The sequence below is a fragment of the Anopheles merus genome, chromosome 2R, assembly GCF_017562075.2.
Source record: "Anopheles merus strain MAF chromosome 2R, AmerM5.1, whole genome shotgun sequence".
NCBI lineage: Eukaryota > Metazoa > Arthropoda > Insecta > Diptera > Culicidae > Anopheles > Anopheles merus.
In genome coordinates, this window is record NC_054082.1 from 5,977,607 (window position 1) to 5,990,030 (window position 12,424).

General features: G+C 49.6%; 2 protein-coding genes across 4 annotated transcripts; one reads left to right on the forward strand and one right to left on the reverse strand.

Annotated features, from left to right (window-relative positions):
* Positions 1–6,980: 6,980 nt before the first annotated feature.
* On the reverse strand, positions 6,981–11,420 carry LOC121591046 (E3 ubiquitin-protein ligase TRIM37-like). Of its 3 annotated transcripts, none has more exons than XM_041911389.1 (5): positions 10,800–11,420; positions 9,678–9,750; positions 7,757–8,854; positions 7,489–7,680; positions 6,981–7,424 (listed from the first exon to the last, which is right to left on the reverse strand). In XM_041911389.1, exons 3-5 carry the CDS (start codon positions 8,833–8,835, stop codon positions 7,175–7,177), a joined length of 1,521 nt encoding a protein of 506 aa, XP_041767323.1. In that variant the 5' UTR covers positions 8,836–8,854; positions 9,678–9,750; positions 10,800–11,420; the 3' UTR covers positions 6,981–7,174. The 3 variants fall into 3 exon arrangements, with proteins under 3 accessions (XP_041767323.1, XP_041767322.1, XP_041767321.1); XM_041911388.1 differs by having other exon boundaries at positions 10,765–11,420; XM_041911387.1 differs by lacking the exons at positions 9,678–9,750; positions 10,800–11,420 and adding an exon at positions 8,937–9,031.
* On the forward strand, positions 11,412–12,375 carry LOC121591049 (probable ribosome biogenesis protein RLP24). The gene is made up of 2 exons (XM_041911391.1): positions 11,412–11,617; positions 11,705–12,375. The coding sequence occupies exons 1-2, from the start codon at positions 11,537–11,539 to the stop codon at positions 12,209–12,211; spliced, it is 588 nt and encodes a 195-aa protein (XP_041767325.1). The 5' UTR covers positions 11,412–11,536; the 3' UTR covers positions 12,212–12,375.
* Positions 12,376–12,424: the final 49 nt, after the last annotated feature.

Consider the following 12,424-nt stretch of genomic DNA (forward strand, 5'->3'; position numbering starts at 1 on the left):
TTTCCCGCATTGGCCGTTGGAGCGTTGGCTCTGTGTGGTGCGGATGTATAATCGCTTAGCAGGATTGAATAACGACTGGGCAAACTGTCAGTCACCAAGACACGGTTCCTGGTGTAGGTTTTGGTTTCAGCTCGTCCGATCTCCGTCCGCCGTCTGACCGACAATTCAATCAAATCAATTCTACCCCTTTCCGAAACGGCCAATCGTTCGGTCGAGGCAGAAGACGAAACAAAGCCAAACAAATCGGGCAGAAGATATCGGTTTCGCTCGAGACGCCCAAGACGGCTTGGCGATGGTCTACGAGAAGCAGAATAAATCGATTTTACGCTCGTACTGTACTGTGGGTGGGTTTTGGGAGAAGCCATTCGGTTCGGTCTAAATCTCGGATGCTTTCGGGGGGCCTCCGAATTTACATAACTTCAAACCGATGATTCCCCCCCACAGAAAGCATCCATGATGTTTCCTCGCTAGGTCATGCCGTGCCATGGTCCGTTTCGCCCAACTGAACTGATTCAAAACGGCCGACCTAACATGCCCGAGGTGCCAGTAGGCCAGCGCAAGAAAACAACCGGGCTAGCCAGCCTTTGAAAGCGAATGGGTACACCAATTTCCCCTTTTGCGCGTCGGACGGACAAACACACCGCGTGTTCGACCCTGGCGCGCCCGAATTTGGCAGACCGGGCTGCCGCTGCCGCTGCTGCTGCTGATCCGCTACGCAAATCATCACTTTGTTCCATCAATCTTCCAGCTTCACCAGCATCTCCAGCGCGGGTACGGCGGGGAGGCACCATGCGAACAGGTCAACACACAAATTCGTACGTGGCTGCCGGAGTTGCCGGAGTTTGAAAGCGAGAGTCTTAACCGTTTGACCTTGCATAATTACATACTCCGCACGACGCTACGCACGCCGCTCCGGCGCTCCACCACAGCATCATCATCGTTTTGCGGTTACGTTTCGTACCGATGATCGCGCGCGCGTGTTTTTGCTTCCTACGATCATCGACTAAGCAAGCCGATTCCCTTCACTCGGAATTCCCGCCACTACCTGGAAGGCGCGCAGCAGCAGCAGCAGCAGCACGGTATGGGAGGGTTTTTTAGAACTGACCCACTACTGTCTTGGCACACCGACAAGCAGGCGCGCTTCAAGAAGTCCTCGGCAAACAGTGAAACATCTCTTGAGGATCATTGTTACGCTTATTAAATGGCCATTTTTTTTTTTTTTTGTTGGTGCCTTATGCCAAACAAAACGTTCGAGAAGTTGCACGTCGTGTTTGCACGGACCGACACGGAAAGGTGTTAAGACTGTTCAAGTAGTGCACAGACGTCCGATGGTCAACTTTGTCAGCGTGTCGAGTGAGAGAGACAGAGAGAAAGAGCGTGTTTCTCAACCCCTTGCAAAGCCTAGTAGCACCCGATTTCGACCACTTACGGTGTCATAAATGGGTCTATCGATCAATCGATCGATTGGGGTGTTTCGGTAAGTGGCTCTACATAAAATCTGACCCGTTAAGCTGAGGTTGAGGCAGATGAAGCATCGTCCCAACCTACCTTGGCCCGAGGAGAGCCTGCGGACCTAATGCATGCCGGCAGAGTAGGTGAAAGATGTCGTCGCTGACAATCGCGGCAGGTTCGTAGGTTCTCGGCAGTCCGACCGGGCGGAAAGGGAAATTTGGCCCGAGGGAGTTTCGGAGTCAACACAGCCATACCGACAATCCACGGTGCCATTTGGCAGACCTTGTAACGACTTCCAAGAGTGTGAGTGTGAGTCAAGTGCATGTCCACCTGGTACTTCACACACAGGCAGAGACAGAGAGAGAGAGAGAGCACAGAGATGGAGTGGAAAAGTGTAACCAAATTAAATTCAACTTATTTCTCGCGCATCACCCGCAGTGCAGGTGCGCCAAGGTCGATGCGCAAAAGGACGGACAGCGGCACACGCAGCAGCCTCCGCAGAAGCCGCAGAGTTCAACAACAATTCGTGTGGCCAATCAAATCATCCCCCCCCCCCCCTCTTTCACACACACACACATCTCTGTCTTGGATGGTCGGTTTTTGTGGATCCGATGTCCGCGCACATTTGCAGGAAGTGGAATCGTTTGGCACACGGAGGTCCGTGCCGCCGCTGGGTTGCATAATTACCGCGACTTCAATTGCGCTCGGCTGGCTTCGAAGCTTCGGCTGAATGGGGCTTACTAATGAGCAGCAGGTTGGAATGAAGCTGTAGCCGCTTCTCAAACCGTGTTTCCTCGAACACTTCTAGTAGCGTCTGTATTGCGCGTATCATCGGCGCGCGCTGGGCCCCACTTGTTGGCAAAGAGAAATGGGCTCTTGTCTTGTGAATGGGCCACGGGGGTTCGGAAGTCTCTCGGGCCGGGCTACGGTTACGTTCACCTCGTCAATCAATTAGTTCTCATGCCGCCTCACTAGTGGCCACCGGCCACTTGATAGTTTGGGGTGGATTAACGGCCTCGCGTGTGTGCTTTTTGGAGGAGTGCTTTCGTCCAGCGATGCGGGGGCACTTTTTAGTAATGACTGTGTGATTCCTTCGTACCTTGGAGCCTTGGCCAAGACGGCCAATAATTCTATCGCCGGTCTAATACTTCAGCAAGCTACTTTCTAGGGAAAATAGGGCCATAATTGAATGGTTGCAGTGACCTTACAGTAACCATGGTGTTGCGCAGTGCGCGGTGATTTAGCTAAATCAACCCAGTACACGGTGTACTTAGCACAATAGTCAAAGTCTTCTCAGTTACCCAACACACAGATGCAATGTTTTTTTTTTTTTTTGACAACTGTTTTAGCTAGCACGGCACGCGTTTCTTCGGAGCTCCAATTTGTTCAACCATAAAAACAGGGCCAAAAAGGCATCCCATTCAAAAGGCATCTGCCCCTCGGCCCGTAACGGTGATCTTATCGGTTTTAAGTCTTTTCATACCTCCCGGCGCACTAATTACCCCCTTCGGCGGACGGCGTTGGGCAACCGTGGAGGGTCTTGTAGAGAGACCCGTCAACTCATTAAAGAATAAATCAAATGACAGAAAATTGGTAAAATGACACCCGTCTCCCCGAAACGACTTGCAGCCCGACTTGCAGCGGAGATATCTCACGCAATTATCGAGCTCTGTTTTAAAGTACATTTCTTACTAATGCAATCACAAATTCCGAGTTGCTTTGTACTTCTGTTTGAACCATCATCACCATCATCGTCGCAGCAACAGCAACAGCAGCAGATTCAAATCGTACATAATTTAAGCATGAATAATGCATAATAACGATACTATCTCCTATCGTCGGACCCGATCGTCGACTCCGGTACTTCCTCCGAGTAGCGATCGCTCCATGCGCTGCAATGATCGTAATGATCAGCGGCAGAAAAAAGTCTTTTGGCAAGCCTCTTTCTTTGCCAGGCCACCCGCAATTTCACCCGAGGAGTTCACGGAGGTTTTGGGGATTTTTCCTCCAAGCTCTAAGATCGCCTCTTCCCAAGCAAATTATATCACACCATCATTCATTTACATTAACCATTGCGTCATTACCAGGCTAAGCCTAGCTTTAGACATCTATTTCTTTCATCGACAATGTCGACAACGAAGGCTGGCACAGCTTCTTACAATTGCATTTTTCGCATTTGGGACCGTTTCGCTGCAGCTCAGAATTGAGTGGTGTCATTTTACCGGTTTTCCAATGTTTGGTGTTCGCGGGGGAAGGAAGGTGGGTTGTGCTTATGTACACATCCTCCCCCGAAGCGAGAAAATGGAACGATCATAAAGCCGGCGGAAAGAGGAGGCACAGCAAGCGAGAAAGAAAAAACTAGATCTTCCTCCACCTTTCACCTCAACCTCAGATGAAGAATGCATAAGCTGAGAGGTTGGTCGTGCCACCGTTCGCTAAGACAAATCGCTTTCATACCATTCGTAAGCCGTGGACTGTTGGGCGAGCTCCATCTGCAGTGGTAGTGAAGATCAGCTCGATCACAACGTTTGCGCGGGCCTAATAGCGAGATTATAATTATTTAAAGCTTGCCTGTGTTTACTACGAGCCTGGGAGAGTTGGAAAGCGATTGAGAAGGAAAAGCTGGTTGCAAATGTCTGGAAATTGCATTACTTAAGCGAGGAGAGGATCGTTCACACTGAGTGCAATAAAAAACCCTTTAAAATCCTGAACCTTATTGTGAAATGTCTACGTCCAAGACATTCCTGAATGCATTACGGTAAACAACTGAGTCACTCCGTACACTACTGGACCGTTTGGCAATCAAAGGTAAAGGGAAAGCAAACACTACACACACTCACGAGACAATAAGGGCGAAACAATTGCCACTGAAGAATAGTAAGATTCGTCACAGCAAGTGCTGCTAACCCTTGAAGTGTACGCAGTGTAAAAGTGCACATAAAAAGGTGATAATTAAATTCCTTCTAGGGAGCTCATATCTATTAAAGTTTGTAACTCATACTTTATCAATTTAATTACTTCCTTCACAAACAACTTAAATACACAGATGTGCAGTTAAAGGTTAATCTCACAGTGGAACCACACACTGACGACACACGCTCGCTAAATCCCGCAGTGGGTCTGTGGGGCAGTAAAGCGAATGGAACACACACACAGTCTGATGGCCACAAAGTGATAGTCACAAAGCCCTCTAACGATGCACAATTGTGCAGCTTTACGGGCTGCGTATTAAGCACAGAAGTTCCCCCCTAACACAAGTACCATTAGGCAACCGGTAATCTTTAAATCGAACGCTCAACCCTTCTCATCTTCAACTCCATCTCCAACATACATGTCAGCAGAATCTGCCTAAATCTGTATCGATTGTGTGAAGCAAAAGATCATCTAATTATTTTCGACCATTTCTGGGCACTTTGCACTTCTGCGCTCCGGCTTGTACGGCCACTGCCACGGGTTGAAGGCCAGGGGGGAATCGTTTCGTTGCTTTTAAAACTAAAGCGCCTTTAATGGTTCTGCACGGAATGCTCACCGTTTTCGCACATTTTAGCGAACGGCTGTAAAATCCACTTTGAATGAGGGATCGCCAAAAAAAAAAACGAGAAAATCTAATAGGAAGATCAGAAGCCGAACCGAAACAAAAGACATCAATGCGCACCAAAGCGAGTGAGCGAGGTTCATCGTTTCGGGACTAACTGTTGAAGTATGGAACGAGTCCTTTCAAGACATCCGAACGTTAACATATCGATTCAGCTAAATCGCTTGATGTGTGCACACGAAATGCTTCACTAATTCTACACTACTCTATCCCCATGTGATATGGCTCGATCTCGATCCTTCTCATCCACACCTGCCCTACTAATTACAACCCGAAAACGGCAAACCGAACCTTTCGCTTTCAGCTTTTTTTTTTCGTGGAAATTCCCAACCTTACTGCTTGTGCGGGATTTTTGTCCATCCAACCCAGAAATAGCAGCAAAAAAAAAAAAAAAAAAAAACAAAAAAAAATCAACTAACGAAGGTAACAGTGCGCCAATATCAACACAGCAATAAGTGCCCGTTGCCGACCGGGAAAGGTAGCTTTATTTTCATCCTGAAAGTGAATGGCATGAGCAAGGGGTACCGAAATGAGCAAACAAACAAACGAAACATACAACTTCGGGCCAAAAAAAAAGGCCCAAGAATCATCCCCCATCGCTGCATGCGCCGGATCGTTAATTTTATTACGCATCCTCCTGTTCGCGATCGTCTGACCAGAGAGTCGTTCGGATAGGTCAGTTTATACCTTCCTCCCCGTTAGGCGTAGAGATAAAACAGCCGACCACGAGGCTCTCCTATCAATCAACTGCCACGACCTGCTCCCCCCTTTCTAACGGATGGAGCAGGGTTTTAATCTACGGTCGCTCGTCTTTTAAGTGAACTGATGGGAGAAGGTGCCGACTCTATTCCCCGAAGGTGGCATCGTATAAAACCAAATTATGTCACAGCAGTGCACTCGGATTGGACAAAAAAAAAACAAAAACAACTGGAAAGTAATTTACTTCTAATTGAGATTTCAATTGCACAAGATGTTATGAGACGGTCAATTCCCGCTAATCGTATCTTGGTGTTCCTTCGATGTAGTAGAAAGTCCCATTTCGTCTCATATCCTACTTGGCTGTTGAGCCAACCTCCTGCGGTGTGCTCATCTTTATCCAATCCACCGCAATTCCTGTGTCACCATTTTTATCTAAACTATTTATTTGCTATAAAAGTGTCTTTCTTTCCCATTTCATCGTCCACTTCCGCGAGGTTTCCCACCGACACAGCTACCACCCACGCGTGATCCTGCCCAAACTCCCACGTGTGATCATGGGCACAACAAAAATTAATCGTAAACCCCCGCCGCTCCATGCAAAAACTCCGGGTCCATCCCGGAGCTCCTTTCACAACCGGGCGCCGATGATGATAATCGAAACGGCTTCAGCGCAACCTTCACGCGCACCACACCACAGAACAGGTTAGCGCGCGCAGAGTTCAACTCCTTGCGTATGTGATCTTCTCTCTAGTGCGCATGGGGAGAGCAGCCTGCATAACCACGAACCGAGAGGGCTCGCTTTGCTTATCGCGCATTCGTTCGTGGCCTAAAGATGCACATGCCAGTCTCGACTCGATGGCAAACCTCAAGCGGCCGCCAGCTCAAAGCGCAATGGCTTGGTGGCTTGGAGCTCTCACGTTGCACGTTGGGATACTCCGGTATAAGAAAAGATCGGCAAGAAACGCCACTAGAAACACAGGCACACAGTGCTGTGCCGTCAAGCCGCAAATCAAAGACACTTTGGTACGTAGCGAGATAGAGTGCGGCCTCATCGGGCGAGCGATTACTTTTACTTTTGCTGACCACCGGCACCGTCATCACCACCGTCATCATAGTAGCGTTTTACGGGGAGACCCTGCCATAACAGCATAACAATAAATATGATTTTTACATCCCATTTCTACGCTCCCGCTCCTCATCTCCGCAACGAATCGAACCGAAGGCTTGGCTTGGCTACACTTTACGATACAATTTTATTTTAATCTTATGACACTAATGCATCCATCACTCTCCTGCCTCATCATCAGTCTTGTATAAAAACGTGAACAGAAAAAAAAAACCGAAAGCAAACAAACAGTAAAATAATGTCAATAGCACAAAATGACAAAGTAATGGCACTGAGGGCATTCCAGGATCTTCGCCACCTCCTCAATGTTCGCTCGACGATTCGTCTGCATCCAGCGCATGGTCCGTCTCGGTCGGCGAGCAGGGCCGTATGTTGTACAGCAGCTCGAGCGAATCGTTCACCCGCAGATAGTTTTCCTCCAGTATCGTTTTCAGCGTGACAAAGTCCCGCAAGCCCCAGCCCTTCTGGGGCGTCCGGTCGAAGTACTGGCGAATCGTCTTGCTGATCGTCTTCTCCGGGTCGAGGTGTATCAGCTGGAAGGTACACTCCATCCTTGCGAGTGGGAGTGATCCGATCAATAGTCACAAAAGGTAGATCCACAAAGTACAACACTTACCAGCAGGGTCTACCGTGCACCAGCTCCAGATAGATGCCGAAGTGATCCTCCGATATGACGCACCACGCCATGATGCGCCAGGTGCGCCCCATGCAGTCGGAAAACTCGTTCGAGTACACCACCTTGTTGTCGTCGAAGGTGGAAAAGTTCTGCACCACAAAGATGCCCGTCTCGAACAGGTGCGGAATTTCACTGTCCCGAAAATGAAACGAAATGGTGCTTATTAAGATCCCCGCCTCTCCGATCTGCTAGCACCGATCGCACTCACATCTTCAGGCTGGCCGGCACGCGGATCTGCTTGAAGTCGCGGATCGGCAGCAGCCGGATCGCATTGCAGGCGGCCACGATCTTCGGCTTCATCTGTATCAGCTGCGGCTTGCTGTGGAACTCCATGTCGTAGCGCATCGCCTGCAGCTTCTCGTTCACCTCCTCGATCTCGGTCATCAGCTTGAACTGGTGCACGCGCAGCTTGGTCAGCTTCTGCTCCTCCTGCCGGTCGAGGCTGTTCAGTGCGGCGACCATGATCGCCTCCAGCTCCTTGTGCTTGACGGTCTTCACCCGCCGGATCAGCTCCACGTTGCGGTCGATCTTGTTCAGCAGCAGCGACAGCTTGTCCCGGTAGTGTTCCACCTTCTCCAGCTCGCCGTCCAGCAGCGCCACGTGCTGCTCGTACGTCACCTGCAGCGCCTTGAACGTGTGGTCCCGGTGCTGTCCCGGCGGCTGGCCCGCATCGCCGTCCCCGCCCGTCGCGCACACCTCGCACACGCACTGCTCGCAGGTGGAGCAGTAGAAGTTCACCCGCTTGCGATGCTTCGGGCAGAGGTCGGCCGCGGGCACGAGGCTTTCCTCCCCTAGCTTGCCGTCGCGCTCCTCGCTGCCGCAGGCCAGCGCGCGCAGGTTTCGCTGCAGCTGCTGGATGTCGTCGAACCAGCGCACCTTCACGAGCTGATCGAGCTGCAGGAAGATCTTGCAGTTCGGGCAGCTCTGGCTGCTGCCCGAATCGAGCCACTCGCCGATACAGTCGTAGCAGTACAGCTTCGAGCACTGGGGGCACAGGTGCGGATCCTCCAGCCGGCCGAAGCAGATCGTACACTTGAAGATGTCGTTGATGTGCGACAGGACGTGCCGGCGGGAGGAAGCGTCCCGGGCCGAGGAGCTGCTGGCCGACAGGGACAGCGTCGCGTTGGGCGAGTCGGGCGGCGAACAGGCCATCGAGCTGTGGTAGGAGGTGGCAGCGCCGGAGGAGGACGTGGAGGCAGAAGAGCTGCCTGGAATGGTGCTCGAATGGGCGGAAGCGGTGGACGGTGCGTGCCGGCGGGAGTCGCTTCGATTGCTGGAGCTAGCCATACCGACGAGGGATAAATCTCTGCCAAAAGGAAGAAAAAAGGTACGAATGGTTAGGTTAGGTGGACGGCAACCGTCACCACGATATCACTTTGGATGCATACTGGACTAGCGAACGATGCATCCTCACTTGTACAAACAACCATTAAAACACACACTAAAATAGCGCCGAAATGTTAACTCAGACCTCACACACTCTCTCTTCGTGCTGGGGTAAAATGGCGACTAGCACCGCACTATCGCCGATCGATCGAGACACGAACATCCACAGCACGCACGTTCGTTAAGTTAGAAAAAAAACACCCGATCGGCATTGCCATAAACCTCCTCGAAAGCTCTAGATACGTGAGGTGGGCACAAAAAAGTGGCTGTATCATTTTGTTTTTTTAAATAATTACCACGCAATAAAACGAAAAGGTTCATCTTCATTCTTGAAGCTGTCGTTGCAAACAAAGTCACTAATTAAAGGTGGCTCCAAAACCGCCGGGCCAAGGTCTGGTAGGAGAGAAGGAAGGAGAAGCAGACACAGGCAAGAAATACACGCCCTAGTTGTCATGAGGTAATTCCAGGCTGATGGGGTGAATTTTCAAGTACATTGTCATGCAAATTTGGTGAAAAATAGCAACAAAAAACGAAGAAGAAAAAAACAAGGGTGAGGTGTACTTGCCATCTCTGCTGGCTGTACTGTTGTAGTAAAAGCAATCAGTGCATGAACAGTGCGAACAGTGAGCAAGCAATTAAGTTACGAGAAAATGATCTCGTTTTGCAATTTAGCATCCGGATGAAGGTAAAGGTGGTGTGTCTCTGTGCGCCAGTGTCTGTTGTGATCCTACCGTAGTACTCACCTTATTACGACATGAATTGCAGTGTTTTCAGCGACTGTTGTAGTACTTGACCAGTTAGCAAAGGATTAGAAAGCTGTAAGTAAGTAAAAAAAATGCTTGTAATTAGAAGAAGATGAATCTAGAAGCAAACACGACTTCTCAGTGAGCACTGAGATTTAAATAGGAATAAATTAAACGATCAAGCGAAAGGGGGGGGCACTATACTCAACACTACGATCATGATCGATCTGCAACTAAACGCACTAAACCAACAGTAACAAACTAAACATACTAATTAGCACAATTCAGGGGAGAAGTAAAAGCATTCACCACGTTATATTGCAACCCCCGCCCTTTACAGTTCCTCACAACGGAAGGGGAGTGATGCAAACGGTACGATCGCGAAACAAAGAGATCCACGGATCATTGCGCGGATCTCACCAAGCTGCGAGCACGCAGCATCCCGCCCCATTTCCCACTTTCGCTGTCAGCGCAGTAAGATGAATGGGTGGTTGGTGCACTGTATCAACCCCTCTTTTTTGTGTTTGTGTGTCTGTGCGGTGGAATAGGGAGGAAGATTATTAGCATTTTCTCACTGAAGATGAAATTTATGCTTTTCGCGAACAGCCTCGCTAACCCCACGATCAATATTGCTCGGTTAAGACACGTTACGTTAGCACACATTTACCCGAAACCGAAACAGAACTACTGCTACTGATTTCCGGGATTTTCCACCGCATTTCCCGCATCATCACACATCATCGTGCACGCACGCACACACACGCGCGCGCGGTACTTGTACGAACAAACACAACGTACACGCACTGCACATGCAATTCACATCTACTAGCGTACGGGCACGGGTGGGACGGACCAATGCGCTGGCTAATTTTATCGATACCTTCGGTGTTGGCCAACGCGTTGTTCGCGCGCACTGGTTACGCACGTGTAGGGGCTCATACTTGCCCGTTTGGCGAGGGAATTTTCACACACCAACACAGTGAGCACGCGGTCTGGCTGCCCCAAGTTCATGGCCCAAGGGCATTAAACTCTCACGCACACAGGAATGGGTTTATTTTTTTTTTAATTATCCTGCTGGAGAACAAACCTTTCGAGCTGGAGTTGATCGTTGAAAGCCCTTACCACGCGACACTTTGACTGCACTGAAGAGTTGTTCACACAGCGACCAGCACGAGGGTTTGCATCAACGTGGTCCTGTGCGTCTAATCTCGATTGCTGTTGGCGCTCTCTTCTCGGACTAACGTTACTAAACCAATTTCCCAACGATCCGTCGTCACAGACACACGAGCTTCTACCAACACCAATGACGGTGACGCTTGCAAACTGTTTTTGTTCTTCTTAAGTTCTTTGGCACACGCTTATTCACGCACGACTTTATTATAGATTTCTTTGTTCTGCATCGACAGGCAGCATTAATAGTGGGTAATTTTAAAATAACCTTTGAAAGCGTTTACTGGTTAATTTGAATCTTCATTATGAGGTTTTCAAAACCCACCAACAGATGGCGTTGCTGTATCGCTAATCATCAAATTCATTTAGAATCTTCTGGTTAGTTCGTAAAAATTAGGAATATTATTCAAAACGAGGGCATTCTTCTCATTTCACACTCATATTACATGAGATATGAAACATTAAAGGGATTTTCAGAGTAATATGTACAACATTTCGTGTCGGTTCACGATAAATCCTCCATTCAATATGGCCGCCCGCTCATTGCTTTAACCAACCTGCTCTTTTGTCGACCGTTCTTTTTGACAGCAACAACACGCGGCTCCGGACGGCACAAATGTTGAAATAGAAAAATTCAACAGCAAATTCTTCAACGTTTGTGTTAAAATCGTCCCCAATACGCCACCAAAATGCGTATCGAGACGTGTTTCTTCTGCTCCAACAAAATCTACCCCGGCCATGGGATGGTTTTCGTGCGCAACGACTGCAAGGTAAGCGGAGTCTGCTCTCGGTTTGTTTACCTCCTTCTTGTGCACTAATCAGGCATTGTTTTTTTTTCCTCCCCCTACCCCGGTTAGGTGTTCCGATTCTGTCGGTCCAAGTGTCGCCGTGCGTTCAACAAAAAGAAGAACCCGCGCAAGATCCGCTGGACCAAGGCGTACCGCAAGACGCACGCGAAGGAGCTGACGGTCGATCCGAGCTTCGAGTTCGAGAAGCGGCGCAACGTCCCGGTCAAGTACGATCGCGAGCTGTGGAACAAGACGATCGAGGCGGTGAAGAAGATCAACGAAATCAAGCACCGGCGCGAGTGCCACTTCGTGATGGAGCGGCTGCGCAAGGCGCGCGAGCACGAGATCCATCGCGACATTGTGGACGTGCAGAAGAACATTTCACTGATCCGCTCACCCGCCATCGGACTGAAGGAGCGGCGGGCGAAGGAGGAAGCACAGGAATCGGCCCTGCTCATGGATGTGGAGGACGGCGAGGGCGAGGAGGAGATCCAGTACGTCGATGCCCGCAAGCTGGAGAAACAGCTCGAAGAGTCGGCCAACCTTACGGATGATGAGGAAATGCTTCGCGCCTGAACGCTCTAGCCCGTTCCATGTGCGTGCAGAGTGTTGTTCTGTGTGCTCCCGCTTCTCGTTCGATAAGGATTTAGTGTGTAAGGAAAATCGTTGTAAAAAAAAAATGCTTTGCCACTGTTCGATTGTAAACGGTTGAAGCAATAAAGGTGTTTCAACAAACCGGAGCAACAGAGCGAGAGAGGTACTGGATGTGTTGGTGGTTGGTTGAGGTAA

Excerpts from the sequence above, each read along its gene's own strand:
- LOC121591046 (XM_041911387.1), bottom strand. The coding sequence starts at position 8,956 with ATGCATCGTTCGCTAGTCCA. Across the intron at positions 7,681-7,756 it reads GTGCCGGCCAGCCTGAAGAT|TGAAATTCCGCACCTGTTCG; the intron begins GTGAGTGCGATC and ends TTTTCGGGACAG. Across the intron at positions 7,425-7,488 it reads GTGCACGGTAGACCCTGCTG|GATGGAGTGTACCTTCCAGC; the intron begins GTAAGTGTTGTA and ends CCCACTCGCAAG.
- LOC121591049 (XM_041911391.1), top strand. The coding sequence starts at position 11,537 with ATGCGTATCGAGACGTGTTTCTTCTGCTCCAACAAAATCTACCCCGGC. Across the intron at positions 11,618-11,704 it reads TCGTGCGCAACGACTGCAAG|GTGTTCCGATTCTGTCGGTC; the intron begins GTAAGCGGAGTC and ends TACCCCGGTTAG.